General features: G+C 40.5%; 1 protein-coding gene across 1 annotated transcript in view; it reads right to left on the reverse strand.

The window, feature by feature from the left end:
• Window positions 1-23,373, reverse strand: part of btbd11b (BTB (POZ) domain containing 11b) — an 88,320-nt gene that overhangs the window by 28,193 nt on the left and 36,754 nt on the right. Inside the window, exon 2 of the mRNA XM_042495909.1 lies at window positions 5,639-5,788. Coding sequence (XP_042351843.1) covers window positions 5,639-5,788 — 150 coding nt within the window. The remainder of the gene's footprint in view (window positions 1-5,638; window positions 5,789-23,373) is intronic.

Here is a 23,373-nt window from a genome sequence, read left to right on the forward strand (position 1 = left end):
TTTGTCAGTTTTGAACAGACTAGGCTAGCTGTTCCCTCCTGTCACCAGTCTTTATACTAAGCTAAACTAACAATCTCCATGCTTATACTTAGCATACAGAGATGAGAGAAAAAAAGACCTCAAAATGTTGAACTATTCTTCTACAGGAAGAGAGGGAGGTTCAGCGCATGATGCTGTCTGTGGTTGTGTGGTTTAAGGCCGATGGAAGCATCAGCCTGCACAGAGAGGTCACAACCATTTGACCTTGTATCGCTTTGTGGTGGTGATATCTTTCAGCTGTATAGATTTACATATTTATGGAGAAAGCCTATATGTATTTTGTATACTCCTCCCACCGCGCCTCTAAGAATAGATTCAGTGGCATTCAATACGTGCTGAGTTACACAAACAGACCTGTATGGAACATATTTGAGGCAAGATTTTTTCGGTGTGACTGAGTGACAATGACACGCCTAGAGTCCTAATGATTGCAGTATTTGCAGGACTGTAATTTCATATATGCTAATTTGGCATTTTGGCAGAAGAAAAAATGAGAAAATACAAAGAGGTAAATCAGTGGCAAACCTCTAAAAGTGAGTCTAAATGCCAGCCCAGAAGACCGTCCCTGCACCGGATGCAAATCTTACTGCACTGGCCTGGCAAGCGTTATTTTATTCCATGAAATATATTTTACAAAATCAAATTCTTATCTGTGTTTCTCACTAACCTGTCCATCTTTTATTCTTTTTCTGTCTCCTATCTTGCTGTCTTTTAGATACGCTGTGACAGGCTGATGGTGCAATCGTTGCCGACTCTTCTGCTTTTCTCAATTATTCATTTTTTTCTCAGCCTGAGCTGTGTGTCTGTTTGCAAATCCTATAGTTATTTAAAGAATTCCTCTCTAGAGCTGATAACATTACCACTGGACTAAGCTCTGCTATTATCCATCGGTCGCTCTGTTGTCTCAGAGTGTGTTTGCAGTGTCAACACAACAGAATGAGTCCTTGCTTGACCTCATCAATACAACATGGACAGAGGACTGGCAGAGAGCTGCACCCCACCCTGCCCACCTCGCTGCTGAGAAAACATACAGTGAGGAGAATTGGCTTACTGTTTATTCTGATGATAAATGTTTACACTGGATACACAGATAATATTTTTTCAGCCTTGTCATGACAACAGAAACAGACTCGACGACCCTTTCCCAATTGTTTGCCTTGATGATTTTTTGTCTTCTGAAATATTGTCATGCACATCAGGAGATAATTTGTGCTTATGGGACTGAATTTGTTATTATTCTGCCTAAGACACTGCAGCACTGTTTTCTGGAATGAGCTGCAGAGTTGCATGAAACTAAAAAACAAAACTGCTCATCACTTCCGATGAGCATCTTGATTCTGTGATTATGTCTGATTATATCAGAAGAGTAAACATGAAGTTCTCAGTGGTTTGCAGCACAGCTTGCCACTTCAGATTTGTTGAGGCCTTATGAAAGTTTGTCAGAAAATTTCAGCCAAAACAGAGGACAAGGTGGAAACTTCATGCAGTCCTTGTGCTAACCTCTGCTTTATTGAACTGTTGTGTATTCTAACTTTTTTTAATGAATGGGTAAAACATAATCAGTATTTAATTTCTCAAATGATGCAGAAAGCTGTTATCATTATACAGTGTAAAACAGACTCCTAAAGCTGATGTAAATGACTTTGTACTGTATAAATGTATTCAGAAAGCATTTATATGCCCATTATTCTTTGAATAATGAGTACATTGTGAGTAGATAGACATTCAATTAACTTTTGGGGGGGTGTCAAACTTATAAGCCTAATAAATAGCGCTGGTTCATTAGAGTTGCTCTCATTGACAGTGTACTGATTCACATTCATTTAAATACGCATATATGCATGCGCAGCAAGATTATGATACAGTGATTTACTGATGGAGCGGAACAGTAGTTTTGTCTTGTTAAACATTGCATTATCAAATCAGCCAATAATGCCATCCAAAGCAAATGTGAGGGGGGCTTATAGCAGACAAGAGTCGCACACCTTCTATAAAAACTTCAAAAATGTTTTGGAATTCATTCACAAATTCATCAAAGGCCTATTAAAACAAAGAGTCTGCAGCTCTGTGAGGAGGTCCAAGTTTCATGGCAATCCACCCAGTTAGTTATCAGAGTTCATCCTATGGGAGCCAAAAATAATTGTACAAAATGCTTTCCTATTCCAGCTGGTAGATATTGAGATGTTTTGCTTGATAAGAAAAAACTCTGGCCTGTTGGTGGCCCTAAAGCAAAGGTTACTGGGCTGACTAATCCTGTGGGTACCACGACTATCTGCACCAAAATCATAAAAATCCCTCAAATAGGATCATTTGGATGCAATAGAGTATCCTGGTCTCAATGCGGATATTGGCTTCACGTGTTTTCAGTAGTTAATCTCTTTGTTTTTAAAGGCTGGCCTTTTTTTCCTCAGAGCTTATGTTTAAAATGTCAATATGGACATAGACATATCTCCTATGATGTATATATATATTTTTTGTGTGTGATCTCATTTCATGTTATTTTGCATTTTCATTATTTTTGATTTTTTTCATTTGTCATGCTACCATACAGGTGAGTACAGGTACCATACGCTGTCTGTTTTTAAAAGGCCTGACGAAGACCTACAGTGGTTACAGCATGTTTTAATATTTAATTCCGGGTTGATATAATTTTGGAGCTGTTAAGGCATTTAACCAAAAAAGCACAAATTTAAACCTCATGGTAACACTAGAGAAGGGTTGCCAAAGAAGTAGGCATCATTATCTGGGAACTGTAAATGTCTTTCCAAAATTTGCCTATCCATTAGTTTAGGGTATTTGACAGAAAAAGTTAAACTTTTGACTAGCTGATGGTGCTAACAGAAAACTTTGGGGTCACCAAAGTCATATCAATTCATCCTCTGAACCAATCCATCCAATAGTTGTTAAAATATTTCAAGTTTGAAAATGGTAGACAGATGTATGGCTAATCATAGTTTTATAGCACTTTCTAGCACTGAATAAGTGTAATGGGTAACGCTGACTGAGAGCTCCTAAAATACCAAAATTAATTTCAGATTTTGTATCAGATGGTTCAATACTGCTTCAAAGGATTTTTAGTCCAAGAACAAAACTTTGGGGGAAACACCAAGTGTTGAACATTTATTATTTTGGAGTTTTCTTGGCAGGGTCAAATTTAAAACTATTGAGTATCAGCCCACAATAACAGGTGTTGGAGATTATAGCTAAAACACACAACTACTGCAACTACTAACTTTCAGCCTCATTGATCACACACTAATACACAGTTTTTTTAATGGTAGATTCCTTGAACTCATATGCTGTTATTCGAAGGCATCCCAGTCACATAGGGTTGGGTATCATTACTCAATCGACTGAAATAACCCAGCACTATGTAGTATTGAAACTTCTCCAGCAAAATGACACCAACATTCGAGTTTTTTTGTATTTTCTTTCTGTTGCTGTTATCACGTGGTCTGCACATCCAATTAAGTGGTCGAATCACTTTAAGGGTACTGGTATTGGTATCATCATCTTTCAAACAATACCCTACTATAAACATAAGATAGGAAGCAAAAGTATGTGGACACCCAAACATAATGCCCATATGAGACCTTGAAACATCTCATTTCCAAACCCTGTGCATTAAAATGCTGCTGAAACAGCCTTGTCTCTTCTGGGGAGGCTTTCCACAAGTCTGTGGACCTTGGCTGTGGGGCTTTGTTCCTATTCAGCCACAAGAGAACATAAATGGGACCTTTTCCCATAGAAGATATTTTGACTTGTCACAGTAGGAAAAGCGCAGGTGTTAATAATTAATGATGGCTGAATTCCAATTTGCTGTTTCAGTTTCAGGGTCTTGCTATTGTGCATGCTGGCTCACTGTCACACTGTCATGACACTTAAATATAACAGAACCATTGTTAATATTATTAGTAACACCTGTGCTTTTCCTACTCGTGTCTACTGTTAAAAAAGCCTGTTAATGAATTTGGGTACTGGTGTTGGGCGATAAGGCCTGGCTACCAGTCCGCACTCCAATTCATCCCAAAGGTGCTGAATGAGTTTTCTGTACAGGCATGTCAAAGGCCAATATTACTGTCATATGAGTAGGGCTGGGTACTGATACCTGGTTACAACATGGCACTGGTACCTATAGGACCTGTACTGACCAGACCAAATCATATTGCATATTTTGGTGTCTCATTTTGATACCAGATTTTGTGTGTAGCAAGACAGAGAGTGAGTGCTCGTCATAAAGACAGAGCAAGTGGAGCATGTGTGTGCTGGTGATAGTGAGACTGCAGCGAGCGGAGCAGACAGTATTAAGTTAACTCACAGTGCAGCGTGTGAACAGTGAAGGGGGTGAGAACCAAAGTTAGCAAGTTAATCTCCCAGTCTCCCTTAAGGTGGACTTATAAGGTGGACCAGCTGTTCTTATTCTAGTGACAGTCTCAGCCACTGATAAACAGATTATATAGAAATGTTTGTCTGCTGAGTCTCTCCTGAGTTAGTGAGGCAAATCAATATTTATTTTGCTGTTAGAAGTCCTGTAACTGTTATTTAGTGTTAAGTTATTGCAGTTAGCTTTGGTTTTTATGTACAAGGTGTATTTGTTAATAATGCTTTATCCATATTTATATATTTAATTATTCTTTGAACTGCTAAGTGTACTAGAACAATTGTGAGTTTAAATTTGCCTTTGCAATAAAAAAAGCTGACCTTGAATGTCATAAACCACTTTTATTTAAATAGCCTCTTGACTCAGGCACTGCTTAGGCACTAGTTTTAAAAGTATCATTTAAGCACCAATATCTGAAAAAACCCAAAACGATACCCAATCCTACATATGAGCTTTAAGTAGTCTTACGAAGCACTTTTTAAATATTAAGCCACCCACAGCCTTAGTGAAAAACAAACATCCAGTCCACAACCAAAACACATCCTGCTGAGAGTTAAATCAACACCATATTCATTATTATCATGAGTCAGCACACAGACAAATACACACTGGGAAATGTCCACACCCACACAATTGAGACAAGTGCAGAGACATTAAAAGCATGTATGCATGCGTGTTAATTGCAATGATGGTGCAGTTAACAAATTCACGACCCCCACAAGTTGTGATGTCATTGATAAGCAATGCAAGTGATAAGGTTAATATCAAATTGCATTGCAGCAGTCAGTGGGAGTGACTGACGGTGACCAGAATAAATTAGCTTATTTAAAGTTCAAGTTTTGAAAGATAAACACAGATACATTTCAAGCTTTCATTCATAAAAATGTAATATCAGACAACAAAAGTTACCCCCAACCCCGCTTCAGAGGTCTGCCTCCACACCAAATTTGGGAAAACATTTTTCTATGGACTTCTGTCTGTGCACAGGAGCATTGTCATGGTGAAACAGCAAAGGGTCTCCCTAAAAACTTGGAAGCATTGTCTGACCATGACGTGACACTGACCAACTGACCAGTGAGCAGCTCCACTGGAGCAGGTGGGCTATTAATTGGAAGCATTGACTCTCAGGACAAATTGTAGAAGGAGGCAACATCTGTTCATTTCTCCACCCAGACTTTTTCTGTCACACATAGACACAGACACACACACAACACTCACTGAGTTCAGAGATGCTGCCCACTCGTGTAGCCAGTAAACACTGTTCAATGGATCGTAGCTCAGATTGACTGTAGGCATTTCCCTCTCCGCTCTTCCCTGCTCGCTGCTGGTCCCTGTGAAGAGTCAGACCCTCAGGTAGGCTGAGCACACCTGAGAGAGAGACAGACAGAGATAAGGGCATTACATTAATGTCATGATAGAGCACAAGACCACAGTCTTAAAAGTAACAATTTTACTCGTATGCAAGAAATTGGGTTAACTCACTCAGGATTTTTCTTTACAGGACAAAAAGGGAATGTAAACAGTCTGCTTCCACTCTTCAATATTATGATATCATTAATTTCCTTAATATATTTGTCATATTAATGTGTACTATGTGCGTGCAGAAGGAGAAAAAACAAGGAAGGCCATACATCGTAGTTATTATGCCTCCTAGTTGCACCTGTCAGAGACTTCTCCCAAAGGAAATAATGTGTGATATTCCAAATGCATTTTCATTAGTCACACCTCTGTGTGTTAGTTAGCCCTCTTTGCTCTGAGGGTGACGAGGCAGACTGCTCTCCAATTCGCTTTGCTGACAGTTTCTTATTCCTCTGCAGTGTCGTGCTGCACCCTTCTTATCATTTGCAGGGTGTCAACTTATGAAATGGCTGAAAACAGCAACTCTCTACTTAGACCTTTAATCACTGTGAGAAAAAAGTAGCTTTGGCCTTAATGGCTCTTTTCTCATAATACGCTGCTAATTTAATGCACATGCTGCCTGCGGTGAAGGTGACATTTTTCATTCATCTTGCAGGAGGAGAAAGTTGCATTCAGGGTGATTCATTTTACTTTTCCCCATTGAGACAGGCGTTAAAACATGTAAGGAGTGATTCAGAAAAGTTCACTTTCTTTTTTTTTTGGGTAGGCAAAGGTCAGGGTTTCCCTACATGTATTTGTGGTGGCCTGCTGTGATTAGAACATCTGCTGCCACATATTGATTTTATATTTTTGGAGCCAGGCCCACAAAAAGTGAAACTCAATTGTTGATTGCACTGTGTTTAAAAGTTTTATGGGGCGGCCTCTAGCTCAGTGAGTAGAGTGCGAGTCCTAAGCAGCGGCCCGGGTTCGATTCTGGCTTGGGGCCGCTTGCTGCGTGTCATCCCTGTTCTCTCTCCCCCATTCCTGTCACTCTCTGACTGCACTACAATAAAGGCAAGAAACGGCCAAAATAATCTTTAGCAGCAGCTACTCCTCTCGTTCATCGTTATGATCAGCTCTGACCAAATTGACAGATCAACTATCCGGATCATAACTCAAACAAAAAAAAGGTCTTGACTGCACTACATGCACGAACCTGCAAAAACATCATAACTCAGAGAGGGAATGATAAAAAAAAAAGGAAGACACACACACACACACGCACACACACACACACACACACACACACGCACACACACACGCACACACACACACGCACACGCACGCACACACACACACACACACACACACACACACACACACACACACACACAAAATGTGCCATTAAAGGGTTCTAGGTCAAAAAATGTCCCTGAACAGGTTGGATCATTTTGTTACGTTTGCTATAGTTTTAACAATAGATAATTCTGCCTCTATTTTGTGATCTAGCAGCTATGTGAAATTATTATTCCATGAGCATGCAAAACATGTGCTGTGCCAGTTTAGCACTGCACTTCTAAAACATTAGTGGACTCGCAATGGACAGTATAAAACAATTATCAAAACCACTGCAGCAGAACCAGAGACATTATCTTTTTATTTTATACATTTTTCTTCCTTGTCAAAACCTGCTGCCTAGATAAACAACATTACAACTCCACTGTCAACAGTTCTGTAGGAGATTAAGGTGTCTTATGCAATTAGTTGCTTTTTTCATGCCGGGCATGTCCAAAGTCCGATTGTGGCTTTTGGACAGATTTTAAACCCCCAGCAACTTGTCTTTAAAATTATACTATGTGTGGCCTGCCTGACAATGTTGGTTAATTAAGCAAGACTTTTCTCAGTTTTATCTGCTGATGGCAGGATTATCATAGTTTATAGACATGCACCAAGTATGAACTATGCAGGCAGAACTACTGTGTTTTCATAAAGATATGATAAACAGGCAAACAAATTAAGGAAGAACAGCACTGACAATGAGGGCTGTAGCTTTCAGGAGCTGGGGCCGGCTGAATACTTTTTCAATAGAAGATGAAACAGTTGCGTTTGTCTAATTTGTATGTGATTTTTATTTTAGTAACCCATATAATGCAAGAGGCAGCTGTGCCTACGTTTTTTCACATTACTTAATCTGCCCCCCCTTTGGAGACCCCTGACAGATGCAGTTGTACTCACCAATACTTTGTAAATGTGTAAAAATTGGTGGACGTTCAAAACGAAGTATATGTAATTACACCAATTCAATACTGTTATTTTACTTTGAGATATTTTAACCAGGGAAAGGTTTAAAAAGAAGAGCAACAAAGCTGGGGTTGGCCTTGCTTTTAAAATTCTTAGCCCCCCTCCCAATAATGTCCATAGAGTCCCTAACAATCGAGAAAATGTGGCTTTTAAATCCACAGTTCCTCAGATGTGCTGATTTTAAAGGCATGCGTCTGATTATACTCTACTTTTGTTATTCGCCATGCATTATACAAGTAATAAAAACTGTGTAGAAAAAAAAACAACATCTGGAAACAGATTTCTTGATAATAAGTCACAGTTATTTTAATTTTAAATCTACAGAGCAGATGCTCACAGAGCAGCAGCAGCCGTGGCACCATCTCATCTACATCTTTGTTCAGGTCAGAGAGCTCCTGACAACCTGCACAACCCTGGAACATAAAGCAGGAGACATCACCATCTGCTGCACCAGCGTCCTAAACAGCTACAGTTTTCAGCAAACACTCCAGACAAGCCGACAAGATCAACTATGAAGAAAAGGGAACTTTCTCGCTGTTTTTGTGGAAATATATCTACAGGGATTACTCTAAAACACCTCCTTTACCGCTTTAACTGCTCTGAATGTGCCCTCTTTGGCGCTCACTTGTGCAAACTGCAGGAAATCCATCTTAAACCATTTAAAGCAGCAGGAGGGCTACTGTGGCACCTTCCTTACTCATACTTTCTTCTCAAACAATTATATACCAGAGTAAATAGCACACTCCGAGCGTGACCACAGGATTCATGACCCACCTCTTTTGATGTTCAACTAAAGGCCCCCCAGGTGTGATCCAGCTGAACACTGCACTGCAGACACCATCATTTTCAGGAGGGTCGAAACAGCCTCTTTCACTTTAACCCTGACCCTGTCATCAAAGTCATTTCATTCTTTTTATTTTTCTGGACTTGATTTTCTGTTGGAGGAAGCTCCAGCCACAATTGCAATCATATAGATACCAGCATGTATTGTAGGGCTGCATGAGTCCACTTAGGACTGAATTCTTGCTCTGAAAAACAAGAATAAAAACACCTTACTGTTACACTTGAGCTTTAACTATCCAGCTCCTTAACCTTGGTTCAGGGGAATTACAGGACCAGCTGACAGTGAAGTGCTGAATGCTTTCAGGATAGACTGAGGCAAGGTGACTCACTGGCTCTCTGTGTCCTAATGCAAGGCACTGTCTACCCTCAGGGAGGAACTGATGGAGCTCTTATATGCTGCCGACTGTAGCTGCTCTCACTGCGAGTGTGCTTGCGTGATGATTGTCACTATCTTCCTCGTGATTGTCACTGCACCAGAAATCCCCCTCGAAAAGTGATGTTCTCTGGTTTCAAACTAAAGTTTAACTACACGAGACAAGATATTTGACCTCATTTTATGGTCATCATAATGATATAAGAGTTGGTTATTATTTAAGGATGCACAGTAGCAAGGGATTATATAAGACACCTGCCACTCTTTAAGTGAACCAGTCCTGTTTGCCATATGGCAGCAATTCAGCGTAGCTGAGGAGGCAGAATGATGCTGCGAGCACGGCACTGTCGCTGGAGAAGAAGTAATGAGTGCAAGGGTTCCCATTAAGATGTCACTGAATGCAACTTAGTCATATTGTGTGATATGCAGCTGCACATAAGAGATCCAGTTCATATTCAACATTCACTGCCAGAAAGAAAAACGCCCCTTATCAATAATAAAACTCTATCGCCAATATATCAACTACAAATGCAAAAAGACAAACTTCCTCCTGAGAGTCTTTATTCTTTGCTTTATGTTGATTCATTTACTTCTTTCCTAATCGGTGATATGCAAATGAGAAACTATATGCAGTTCATTTGCTAAATATTTAAAGGAACAACATTAACTGTAAAATCTAAAATGACTCTGCCTCAATCTAATGCCTGTTTGTTTGTTTGTTTGTTTAGTAACTAAAACCATGTTATAAGTAAGTGGTTCCCAACTGGTCCAGTAAGTGGCACCTGGATTTCTCTTTAGTCATTAGCTCAAGGTCCAAACAATATGAATTACCACATTTAATTTTATTTTACAAAAATGTAAGCACATTGGCTTAGACATAAAATGAATAAACACAAACAGCATTTCAAAATCAAAGCTCTGCGATGGAATTTATTTATTTATTTTTAAGACTTCACATGTTCAAAAGTCACTTTTGTTCAATTTTGAACTGACCAGCAACCCACTTTTGGACCTCAATCCACCACCAGTTGGAACCATTGTTATAAGCTATGTGAAAAATGCTTTTTTTTAATAAAAGCATTTTATCGTAAAACTAACATTGTATGCCAATGATACTTAAGTAGAAGAAAGGTAACGCCTGCACACTTACGACATGCAACACAATTATTTTCAAGACAACGTGTCCATTCCACTTGGACCTTCATCAGGTCAAAAGGTCAATGATACTTAAGTAACCAATTACTCAACTTATGCCAAATCTGCCCCGCAAATATGTGCCAGTGAGCCCACTTACCATTTTCTAATTCACAATAAAAAGAAACTGGCCAACAATGAATTTTTTTGTACTTTAAATGTAAAAAAGGGTGCCAGAGTGTATAAAAAGCACCAAAATGGAGCGTATGTGAGAAAACAAACATTACATATTTTCTTTATTTTTATTTTTAACTCATTTTTAACTCTGGCTCTGTCTGTCAGAGGGCAGATTACTGCAGCGTAGATCCACTCTGACTTGTCTCAGGGTTGACTAGAGCAGTGGGACAGGAACGCTGACCTCGATGTGGCTCCTACCCTGCACTTAAATCTATTTTTGAGGGACACACAGAGAACTGCACTTCCCTAAACACACTGCTCTGCAGGAGCGCTGGCTTTGAGTTTTGCAGAGAGATAAGATACAAAGACAGTGGAGTTGTGCTTTGATCTGACAAATCACAAATGTACTGAACAAACAGGTACAGTAAAGCAGTACTTGGATGGGTGAGATGTTATTGCTGACTTGACTAGTTGAAAAGAAGACAAATACAGACAGCAGGATGCAAACACAGTTAAAGAGATGCCAGAAAGACTGTTTTTAGTGTGCTGTTATGGCTCTAAAGGGTTAATCATGTTGTTACTGTACATGGATCACAGTAGTGCTGCCCCACTCTGGGCTCCGGCTCTGTTCTGCCAGGCCAGATGGCTACCATATGTATACCAAACGAGTGATCATAGCGAGATGGAAAGCGGGAAACAGAGCAGTGACGTGTGTAAAAATGTGTTAGAATGCGTCTCCTTCTTTAAACTGCCCCTTTTTTCATTCTGAATAATCCTCACCGTATGTGCAGTCATAGAGGTGATAATATGAAACTGTGCTTTTTTCGAAGGAATGCAGTTTTGCCTGGATTGACTGTAAATCTCCAGAGGTACGGTCTCGGTTTGGGCTCTCAGGTGACCACAGTATGGTCTGAGGTAGCCACAAGTCTTTAATGGCTTAGTTCTGTGCCAGTCATATAAAGCAGGACTCTGCAACTACGAGTCCTGTGAGAAAATACACATGCAAATGTCTGTTTAAATTAGAAAACTGGAAGAGGGAGAGGCATGTGAGCACTGCATGAACCACAAACACATGCACACACGCAAAAATGCTGGTAGAAGTTAATGGAGAGCAATGCTGCATATAACACCAAGGTGCGTGCACACAAAAGCAGACACACACAGATAATTATTAGTAATTAAAAAGTCTTAATCCCAGGCACTTCATGTCTAGTTGGATGTGCTCTGCAGAGAGAGCAGTGTGTTCAGCTAAATCCAAACAGAATATTTCCTCTTGCTGGGCAACCACATTCAGGGTACAGTCTGTTGAAGATCCTCTTGCTGTCCCTAATACAAAGGACTGAAAAAGCTCCCGAGCTTGCATCATATGTCGCTCTGAAAGAAACACACAAGCCTCCTGATGTGTTCTTACACAAGTATGAGTAATGCGCCAAAGGAAATACATTCAGACGGTAGGTTTGGGTTCATTTTTTTGCTCAGATCAACAGTAAGAAGAGTCCAGTATGAGCACAACAAACCTCGTCTGCTCTTGTTTTAAATAATGAACGTGATGCCGTTGTCATTTTCTATTGACACCCCTCCTCCAAGCAGAGGTCAAAGGTCAAGCTCACGCACATAACAGTGCATCTTGGAGCTGATAAGTAATTGTCTCACATCTTTGTTCAAGGACACTTCACTGAGGCTTCCACTTGCTGACACAAGACGCTGAAACAATCCAGTGAATCATTTTGTCACCCCCCTGTCCTCCACCGCGTTGCTGTTTCACTTGTTATGTGTAATGGTGTGTATGATCTTTGATTAGATTAGATTTTCTTGATTGAAGTCACGACTCTTTGTTGACACTCCTTGATGCAGGTGTCCATTAGACACCAAGAGATCAAGAAGCAAACGGACGAATGTGCCCAGTCTGATTTAGTCCATCTTATCTTTAATTTCGAGCCGACAGCGTCTGCTGGCAGCAGAACACAGAGCTGTTCTCAATCACTTAATTACAACTCTGTAAACCGGTATATATTTAATTTGTGAAATTGATTCTTAAAGATGCTCTAATCAATATTACTATATCAACTGGATGCTTCCTGCCCGTCACCAAACAGACAGTTAGCGACTAGCTGGTGAACAAAGAGAAGCAGCAGTAAAAGAATGAGATTTTTCCCTCGGATATTGGTGGAGATCAAAGCAGACTGCAAAGGAGAGTAAACATTTGACTTAAATCCACCAGGTGGTCAGAAACCTGACTGAATGAATGCTAATGTCGCTCCCTAACACTTTATCATAACAATATTCTAGATAAAAATACTGTAGGCCTATGTCCAATGGCGCTGGTTGAGCTGCCCCCATGTGGCCAAAAAATGAATTAATGTAAAATTAGAGGCCTACTTTATTATATATTTGACTTTACGGTGCAAGTCAAGTGTTTTGGCCCAGATAATTGGCAAAAATAAATGTCAATTAACATGTACTATCATCCTTTACTATTATGAGAACATTAGTAGAAGGTCGCCTCAAGATACATTTCATGTAATCGTTTGAGGAACAATTTCAGTCTCCTGAGTAGTCCATACAGATCTGATGCTCTTATCTGTTGCAATTTTTTTTATTTCTACAGTGTAAAAAAAGTTTAATTGGATGTTTAAAGGTCCAGTGTGTAGGATATAGTGGGATATATTGGCACACATGGAAAATAATATTCATAACTGTGTTTCCATTAGTTTATAATCACTTGGAAATAACAATCCGGCTTTCGTTACCTTGGAATGAGCCATTTATACGAGCTGTATTTACATACAGAATGGCTTCTCCTCTATGGAGTCCGCCATGTTGTTTCCACAGTTTCCCAGAATAGACAAACCAAAAACCGGCTTTAGATAGGGCCATTTGCATTTTTGTGTTTTCACGTCAGTCACCATAGTTTTGTTACCCACTTGGCCCGTTGAAGTAGTTTTAGTTCAGTAACATAGACAATAGACCTTTAGGTCACAGGCTTTATGTACATTGCTTTTATTGATACGCTAACTTTTCCATTGTAGCAAAGTAAAAACGTTCTTTTTTCCGCAATATTTAATCTTTTTTCTCCAATTTGCGGTGTTTTCACACTGGTTTTTTTACATGCAAAATGCAAATGTGTATAAAAACGGTGAATAAAAATGCACTCATAAATGGATAATCTTCATTTCAAATTCTTCAGCTGAATATTACAAACCCTCTTTAAACAGCGTGTTAGAGCACTATTGTTAATGTTAGTTTTTTGCATGAAAAGGTCTGCCACTCAACTTGGAAGTCATAGCAGGTTCCATTTCTTGAATTTTGTTGGAAGTGCCTTTTTTTTTTTACAGTTTAATATTAATTATCATGATTGTTCTGCCTAATAATAATGGAGAGATAGATAACAAAGAGATAAAAGGTCAGCTGAGACCGTGGCCACTGAATCACTGCAGCCAGCTTGGAAATAGCAACATATAAGAGCTAAAAAAAGAAGATAGATGTGAGTATGCCAAACAAAAAACACAAACGTGGGTACATACTACACAAGTCATCAACACACAATAGACCATACACTCCAACACACACAGACTTGTGACGGGTGACCGACGCACAACAAGGGCACGACTAAAATTACGCAATCTTCTCCAATCAGAGGGAAACCAGCCGTCCTGCAGGCTGTGTGTTATTCCACCCCGAGGTAGCAGCTCTTTCGCTATTATTTCTCTCTTTTCATCTCATTTCTTCTGTCAAGGGTAATAAGTCTGTGTGTAATATCCATGAGTCGAACGCCTCCCGCAGGATGCTTTCCAGACAATACTGGCAATCAGCAGCAGCAGGGAAAAATCTGAAGTCACTGAGCCGTAATCTCTCTGCTCACCCTGCACTACCTCTCTCTGAGCTTTGGGAGAGTCTTAAAAAGCAGCGCTATGGTATTTTCTTCCTCACAATTATCTCATATAATCTGATACGGGGAGGGGGAGAAAAAAGTGGGATTGTGTGGTTTGTCGCATTACAGTAAAATCATGGATGGAGCTGCTGTGATTAAAAAATATGAAAAGCCACTGAACTTTTTTGACATAGAGACGCAGCAATCCTGCTAAATGCAATAGTGTTCTGAAGTAACTGCTCATTTTACACTGAGGGCACTGGAGTAATTAAAGGATATGACTAATGTCATAAAATGAGATTTGCTGCAAGGGGATATTTTCCTCTGGGTCGTTTTAAAGGGGTGACATCACATCGAGCAACTTGTAAACACACTGGGAGCTTTTAAGTGAAGATGCTCTCGGACATGAAAACTCAGCACAGTAAATATGACGCAAAGTGCAAAGTAGATAAGACGGTGAATCCTTGAGGCATGAAAGGTACAGTCACTGCCTGTGTGCAGCGTGTGCATGTTTGAATGTTTGTTCCTCTGCCTGTGTGTGTGTGTGTGTGTGTGCGTGCGTGTGAGAGAGAGAGAGAGAGAGATGAAGGTATTCCCAGTAAGTGTGTGGCGTGTATCAAAAAAAGAAACAAACCACAACTCTCATGCACTATTAATCGTGTTTACCAACATTTTTACAGTAGCTTCTTTTAATGAAGATCCGCATTGCACAATTCTTGAACTGTTTACAATCTGCACTGGCTTTTCTTGTGAGAAAACCAAATACATTTCCCACTCTTCCTCTTCCATTTGATACCTGACTAAAGACCAAGAGTCATTTGGGAAAATGTCACTTTTAAAAGCACATGCTTATGAGGAAAAGAGCAAACATGCAGTGAACAAGACATTTGCAATAAGTGGAAGAGCAGATGATTCAGAGTATTCTGGGCAGAACATCACACAAAGTAAAGGAGTGATGACAAATGATGACACCAGGATTTGTAATCCACAGTGTGGTCTGCTCAGTGGAGGATAGGGTGAAAATGTCTTGCTCTCATTATGACTCAGTTAAAGGATAAATCTGGTGATATTCCATTTCCTCTTATTTTCAAGGAATCCCACAAGGGGACTAAAACAAACTATGAAATACTCCTAACAAGTATCGTCTGCGATGAAGACCTTCATTGCTGTATTAAGAACACATCAGCGAGCCAAACTGCTGTGCAGAGATGTTGCTTCATTAAAATGAATGTGAGCACTGCAGTTTTATTTTTACTCATCCCCAAATACACTATCCTGGTGCTATAAACACTCACAGAGAAACAAATGTGTATAAATGAGCATTCGAAAATAATCCCCAATATGTGCACCATTTACTCTTGTTTAGGTATTTCTGTTTGAAACCACAGCGCCCAGCTGTTTTATAAAGTTAATGAGACATTTTAAAGGTCCAGATTCAGGGGAATTTTAATGGCATCTAGTGGTGGGAATTGCAGATTCATTCAGTGTTTATTGTTTAGGAGGTGTTTTACCATGATCTGAATTTTCCGCAGAGGTCTCCTCCTCTCCAAAACAAAAGGACAGAGTTATTTAAACCAATAAAAACATTGAATAAAGCACTTTCAGGTTACAAATCAGTTTTCTTTTAATGCTGTTTGGCTCGTTGGAGAGGGGCCGTTAGCCCAGCACCTGCTAATGTGTGCTCACCTTTTTTCTCTGTTAATTTAGGATACAGATGTTCATAGGATTCATTGGAACTGGATAATCCAAAGAGGTCTTGTCCCCTCAATACAAATGTACCAATCAATTTCAATCGATAAAAAAAACTATGAATAAGCATTTTCACATTTAAAGATCAGTGTTTTTTGACACTGCTCATCACTGAGCTGCTAATTATGGTCACCTAAGTTAAACAACAAAAGCGCAACAATGAGAGAATGTGAAAATGCGCATGGCCCTATCTAGAGCCAGTGTTTGGTTTGTCTGCTCTGGGATACTGTAGAAACATGCCGGTGCAACATGGTGGACTCCACTGACGAGGACCTGCTCCCTATGTAGATATAGACGGCTTGTTCAAAGTTAATGAAAACATGATTCTAATTTTCAGGCAATTGTACAAAAACAGAAAACATAGTTATAACATCCAATATAATTCCAATAAATCCCCCCAAACTAGACCTTTAAAACTGTAAACAAATCATTTGTGACCCGTTTTTCTGAAGATTCATATCTTCACATGGCCAAATGGACTTAAGAGACACAAACACAATAAGGAAATCAGTAAATATTGACAGAGAGACTACTACGTAGTTGGCTTTGGGCTTTTCAGTGGTTTTGCTGATGGTAAGAATAATATGGCATAAAATCAGCCTTATCTTTTAAAATGTGGTCATGCTTTAGGTCCATTAGGTTTCATTCCAGTGGCTTCTGTGGTGCACAGTAACCGCTCACACATTAAAATAGCACTTCTCTGTCTTCCAAAAGGACCAGCTTCTCATCTGCATTCAACTGTGTATTGTTTCCTATGACCGTTTCTATTAGCTTCTAAAATGGTACACACACACGTTCACCTATAAAAGCCACTGTATGCATAAAGTCCATTCAATATGGATACCTGTCAGCCAAAAAATTTATCTCCATTTTCCGCCTGCTCCTCCCAGGAGTCTTATGTCTGCAAACTAGCGGAAATAATCTGATAACTGCTGCCATCCTAGCAAACAGGCCAGACCTCCAGTGTGTTGTGCGTCACCACAGAGTCACGTCGAGCGCATGCCCTATTCCCTAGTTCCTAATTTGTTTTCTAAATGCCGATTTGTTGTACTCACAACGGACAGACGAGTCAGTTATCAGTTACCTGCATGATAAGACTCTGTGGAGCTATTAAGCTCTTCTTACCTCACTCCCGTTCATACGAGGATTAAAAACACAATGTCCCAGTATTATGTGTGTTTGTGAATTCAATGTGTATTTTTCTTATATCTGTATATTTTACTTTATCTAAGTGGTGCATTTGCGTAAGCATGCAGGTTTTGTGAGCCTTTTTGAAAAAATAAATAAATAAATTTAGAGGAAAAAGAAGTGAGTCTTTGACAGTCAAAAAACAACCCTCTTTCCCTTAATATTGTTATTATTAACATCAAAGAATAGCTTGAGTGGTTTATCCGACTTCCGTTTCTAAATGTTGATTCATTATTCTTCCCCAAGATGTTTCAGGATGACAGACCAGCAATTTATGAGGCATAGAGCTCCAAATTGCTCCGTAATTGTTTAACCCACCTAGTGCAATCTATCATTCTGACTTTGCAAAGTGGCTTCCTGTAGCACAGACACTGACTGGAAGTGGGCCATGCCTGGCAAAGAGTGATGAGGCCTGGGGCTGTGTGCCGCTCCCTGTTGCTTCCCCCCTCCCCTGCACCTCCTTGGGGGGATGACCCTCACTGTTCAGGGCTGTCGTTAGCAAATATCCCTGTCACTTTGATAATGTGAGAGCACTCGTATCGAAAATGTGATCATTCAAGTCTGAACTATGCTAACACCTCAGGGGAGGAGCCCAGGTCCCCTAAACGGTATTACTTATTACGGAAAAAGTACAAAGTCTGACAAAACAATGTCCTCTTTGTTATGTCCTGACAATGAACAATTGCTCTCGTCCTGAAGGTTGAACATTGGCCAATTTGTAATAGAGCAATTTGCAATATCACTTAAGAAATCAGTCATGCAAGCTCATCTTCCACTTCTAACCCATAAAGCTTATGCGATAGAGATGGTGCTGCTCTCTCATGCATCACAAACAGAAATTAGCAAAATAATATGCATGATGCAAGCAACACACACACATACACACACACACACTTTTAAACAAGGATGTGTTCCCAAAGCTGGATTGTTAGTGCAGGTTAAATATGTTACAGCCCATGCCAACAGAACATCATTTAACGGAACACACAAAGCGAGCCAAAGCAAATATTGAAGGTATCGAATTTTAGTTGCCTGCCCCGGCACCAACCGACTCCAGTCAGCTGCAGGCAGCAGGTAGGCTGGGTCTCCCTCCTGCTCCCCTGGGCTCTCCCCCACATGTTTTCCCAGCCTTTCCCCCAGGCACACTGGCTCTGCTGTAAGAAGCACGGAGGGCGGAGAAGGCTGTCTGGCAGGGAGCAGCCACACCACATTCAAATACACATGGCATAGAGCTGGAATGTGCATGCACACTCACACACATCCCTGCACAAGTGCACGCACCCAAATGTGCACATCAATGATGTGTGCATATGTAAACACACAGACACACACACACCTGTAAATCTATCTTCATGAGGACCCTCAACATAATGCAGGCATGTCTAAAGTCCATACTATATGTGCCCCCCCACATAGTATTGGTTAATAAAGCAATATCTCTTTGCATCTTTTCTCTTACCTTACAATGGCAGAACTATCATACAATTTGTAGACACGCATCAAGTAGAAAACTATACAGGGAAACTGATGTATTTTCATAAATAGACAGTAAACACGCAAAAGGAACAGTTACTTAATAGCAGACATTTCCTGCCAGGTAGCAGACAGCAAAGAGGCGTAAAGTTGGCCGCTTTCAGTAGCGAATGGAAAGTTGAATACTTTTTTACTGAATGATGAAGCAGTTGCTTTTGTCTCATTTGCACAGGATTTTTCTTTAAAATAACCCATTTGATGCTAGAAGTGGCTAGCCCCCAGATATTTTTCCACATGATCTAATCTTGCCCCCATTCATAAAAATTTGGACACCCCATCACAACTAAATGCCTAACTCCAACAACCCTTACCCTAAACTGTATTCAAATCTGAACCTTAAAACCCAGTCCTCAAAAAACTAAAAAAAATTCTCAAAAGAAGTGAGGCCCTACCAAATTGTCCTCACTTTCCACTTTTCCTCACTCTGTTGGTTACATACATGTTTTGGCCCTCACCATGTAGCAAACACAAGAGCGCACACACACACACACACACACACACACACACACACACACACACACACACACACACATCACAAATCCCTCTTTTCCTCTGTTCCTGCTTCACTCTGCACAGTTGTGAGACTCATACGCACCTCACGCCAGGAATATAAATGCAAAAAGAGAGTCATTGTTGAAACGGCCAAGTTCAGTGTTCGACTCTCTGCTCAGTTCCTGAGGTGGGGTTTACTTAAAGGTTTAAAACAGCAAAGCACGGATATTGAAGTATTTCAAAGCCACAAATAAGGAGCTATTCAAACTGTGCACTTCAAAAATTTCTGAACTCACTCTTATGGTTTGTTCTAAAATGAAAAAAAAAAATCCCTTGAGAAATGCTTCTTAAAGACTTAATCCCCCAGCATGATAAATCAGGAAGCTAGTACTTCTCTGTTCATCATGTTTATACTCTTCTTCCCTCAGCGATTATTCATCTTCACCATCAAAATGCATCTTTGCTGCTACACCCCTCTAACCAGTAGAGCCACATTCCCCACATGTCCCATCACAGCGCTGTATCCCATAACCCTCACTGTCCCATATAGAGGATGTTCAGTCCATCAACATCAGGTCAGTCATGCTTGACTCATTAGTAGTAATTAATGGTGGCTGAGTCCCAGGCGGCCCAAGGCACTATAGAGTCCAAAGCTAACCCGGCCCGGCCCCACCCTGCCCAGTCCAGGCAAGCACAATTTGTTTTTCTGCTTGGTCGGCTGTGGCACTTCATCCGCACAGCTTAATGCACTTGGCTGCAGAAGCAGAGCTGGGACTTAGCCAACCCCGGAGAGCTTATATTTTTTTTAAAGTGACCTTTTAAAAGAGAAGTCAAATATGTATATATGAGTGCTTCTCCATGAAGAATGATAGTCTGACTTTGAAGTGAAGTGAGACGGCCACATGTGATGTTTTGCCTTGAAAATCATGAGTGCTGGCATGAGGTTGTGTGAAGCATGTCCACATGCATTAAAACCTTGACTGTATCAACAAAAAGTGCTCTTATTAAATGATATCATTTATCCTTCACAAGGTACTTTGGAGAAAGCTTAAGTAAAGGCCAGACATGAAGCACATCAACCATGGACTATATAAAATAATGGACGTAGCTACCACTATGTCACCCACTAGTTTGTGGCCTGCCGTTTTGAAGCCTTAAATTCAGGATTTCAGCCATTGCTGAGCTGTACTGTGAAGATACAAGGTACAAAGTAGATTTACTTAATAGAAATTACAATTTGTCTTGGATCCTGCTACATCTTTGGAGTTGAAGGGTTCAATAAAATCACCAGCTACTATGAAAATTCCATCCCGTTGCTTGGCACGTTGCTGCTGATTGCATCATACAATTCCTGCAGAGCATTTTTTAAATTTGCATCGAAATCCTGCGTACTGTCGGCTCTGAACAAGGTCCGCCCACCCAGCGCAACAGCCTGATCCAGGATGCATGTCTCCACAGAAATGTGTGCAGAGCAGTTCCTGATTTCCCGTTGCTGAGTGAGCCCCAATTGCTCCACATCCACTTCAATCTCCTGTGACCTGACACCAACCAGAAGAACAGTCCCCGGTGCGAGTCGGGTCAACCTCACCTCGATGCTGGCTCTCCTCCCTCTCTCTTTGTCCTGCACTTTAAGTTTTGTCTCTTCCCGCATATGCCGTTGGTGGGGAACCTCTTGCGGCCTTTTGCATTCAGTCCAAAGCCCGCACAACTTTTCACACAAGTGCCTCTCAATCGAAACTTTTATGGCCCGAGAGAAACAGAGAGAAACAGAGAGTTTCAGTAAAGATTAGCACAAAGGTGCCAATGACTGTCATTATTGAATGCATGACTGGTTGACTGCTGTTGCACAGAAACTCTTTTTAGGCTATTAATTGCACTGAGCAGGCAAATGACATGAGAATTCATGGATTTATAAGCCTTGTGCCAGGCTTATGAGTCCTGCGCCTTGTTCTGCAAAATGAGAGCAGCAACACCCAGAGGCCTGTCATAGTTTAATATCATGCTGTCAACAGTCTTGTGGTAAAAAGCCTCCACACTTGTATTAATAGGCTTATGATTTTTGCTCAAACTGCCGTCCATTCTTCATTTTACGTCTTGTTGTTGCTTTGCTTGCAAGTAATGAGTTCCGTAATTGATTTTCTCTGTTTGCGTCACTTAGTGCCCTTAAGCCATTAAGAGCAGTCACTTCTGTTTTCATAAAAGAGACTCTCATATGCATTATATAATGCTGACTTGGCTGCCAGGGGTATTACAGCCAAGGTCTTGACGGAGGATTTGAAAATAGGGCCTACGCCTCAAACTGAAATCTGCCTTCTAGAGGTTCCTAAAACACTCAGCTGCCTGTTCCAATCGTAGAGAAGATCAAAGTTAAACTACAGCTCGGCCATTAGGCTTCACTATTTTCTTTTCATTTTCTCAAATAATGCCCCCTCTTGGACCATGCCCATGAGTGACCCTTGTGTGCATGTGTGGTATTAGTGCATGTTTGACAGTAAAGCGTGCTGTGGAGATGAAGTGCCTTAGAGCATGTGAGCTGCCTCTATAAGCACGGATGTGCTTTCTGCCTTTCTAGAGATCAGCTTGCGTGTGTGCACACAAGGTCGCTAATCGTCCTTTGACTCCTTTCACGTAGGATGATTTAAAAGTGTGGTGGTAGTCTATATGAATCACTTCATGCCATGTCACATTAGCTACCTTTACGTTACCCGTGCAGGGATGTGTAGTCCTCCCCTTTCCTCCAGCCATGTCACAGTGGAGGATGAATGACAGTGACACAGCCTTTGAATATGTCAGAGGCCATCAACCCGATGGTTCCACCATACAGGATAGATGGATGGCATCGAATCACATCAGCAATTCAAAAAGGCCTTTCATTTTAAGTGTGAGTCACTGTTACTTGCACAAAATGAACAATAGTGAATTGGAACCAAAGCCTTAAAATTACATGGCAGTGGGATCTGAAGGCCACGATAAAGCTCTAAAGTATCTTGATTAATGATACTCAACTTACGGCCCCCAGGCCAAATCTGGCTTTCAAAAGGGTGCCGGATGGCCCCCCTAACCATTTTCTAATTCACAGTAAAAATAAAGAGATTCACATAGGGAATTGGTTTGGTTCTTTTAGCATACATAAGTAGAGTGCATAAAACAGCATCAAAATCAAGCTTGTTTATCCAAAAGAAGTGCCAGTGAAGAATCCCACGCATCCCCCGGCAGAGGTCCAAGCTAAACCTCTAATGTTTGAAAATCTGAGAAACCTCATTAAATCCTAGAAATGTCCTGTAATCCAAGAATTGTCCTAAAAGCAGAGAAACATTCTAATATCCTATAAATGTCCTCCTAAAAACATTTGGGGCTACTGGGACTGGCCCCTAGCCTCTTTTCATTTTTGCAAAAGTGGCCCTAAATCAAAGCAAGTTGAATATTCCTGAAACAGAGATAGATTTTTCTTTAATAAAATAAAAAGAGGAACTGAGCTGTAAAGACCATTGCTTAGCACTCAGGTGAAAACCCCAAACAACACCAACAGGGTCACAAATTTAGGGCAATTTTGAAGTTACAATAACATCTGTTTTTGCCATGTCTTCATCTGTTACAGGCTGTGTAGGATTCATGCCTGAGGCGCATGCACCCACACACATACACACACACACACACACACACACACACACACACACACACACACACACACACACACACACACACACACACAAAATTCTGCAAAATACACCTGATAACACCCACCATGATCATTAAGTGACTTCAACCCACATACAAAAATTTTGGTTTCTCATTTCAGTCTAAAAGTCTGCCAACATACTGCCACTACAGTTCTTCAACAGCTTCTTTTTCTTTCTTCTTTTTTTTTCATTATTTGGGGCTCATCCTGAACCTCAGCAGGGACCCATCCGGCCCAAAGTGATTGATGTTGAAACAAAACACAGAAGACAGGGC

This window comes from Plectropomus leopardus, chromosome 11, assembly GCF_008729295.1.
Source record: "Plectropomus leopardus isolate mb chromosome 11, YSFRI_Pleo_2.0, whole genome shotgun sequence".
Taxonomy (NCBI): domain Eukaryota; kingdom Metazoa; phylum Chordata; class Actinopteri; order Perciformes; family Serranidae; genus Plectropomus; species Plectropomus leopardus.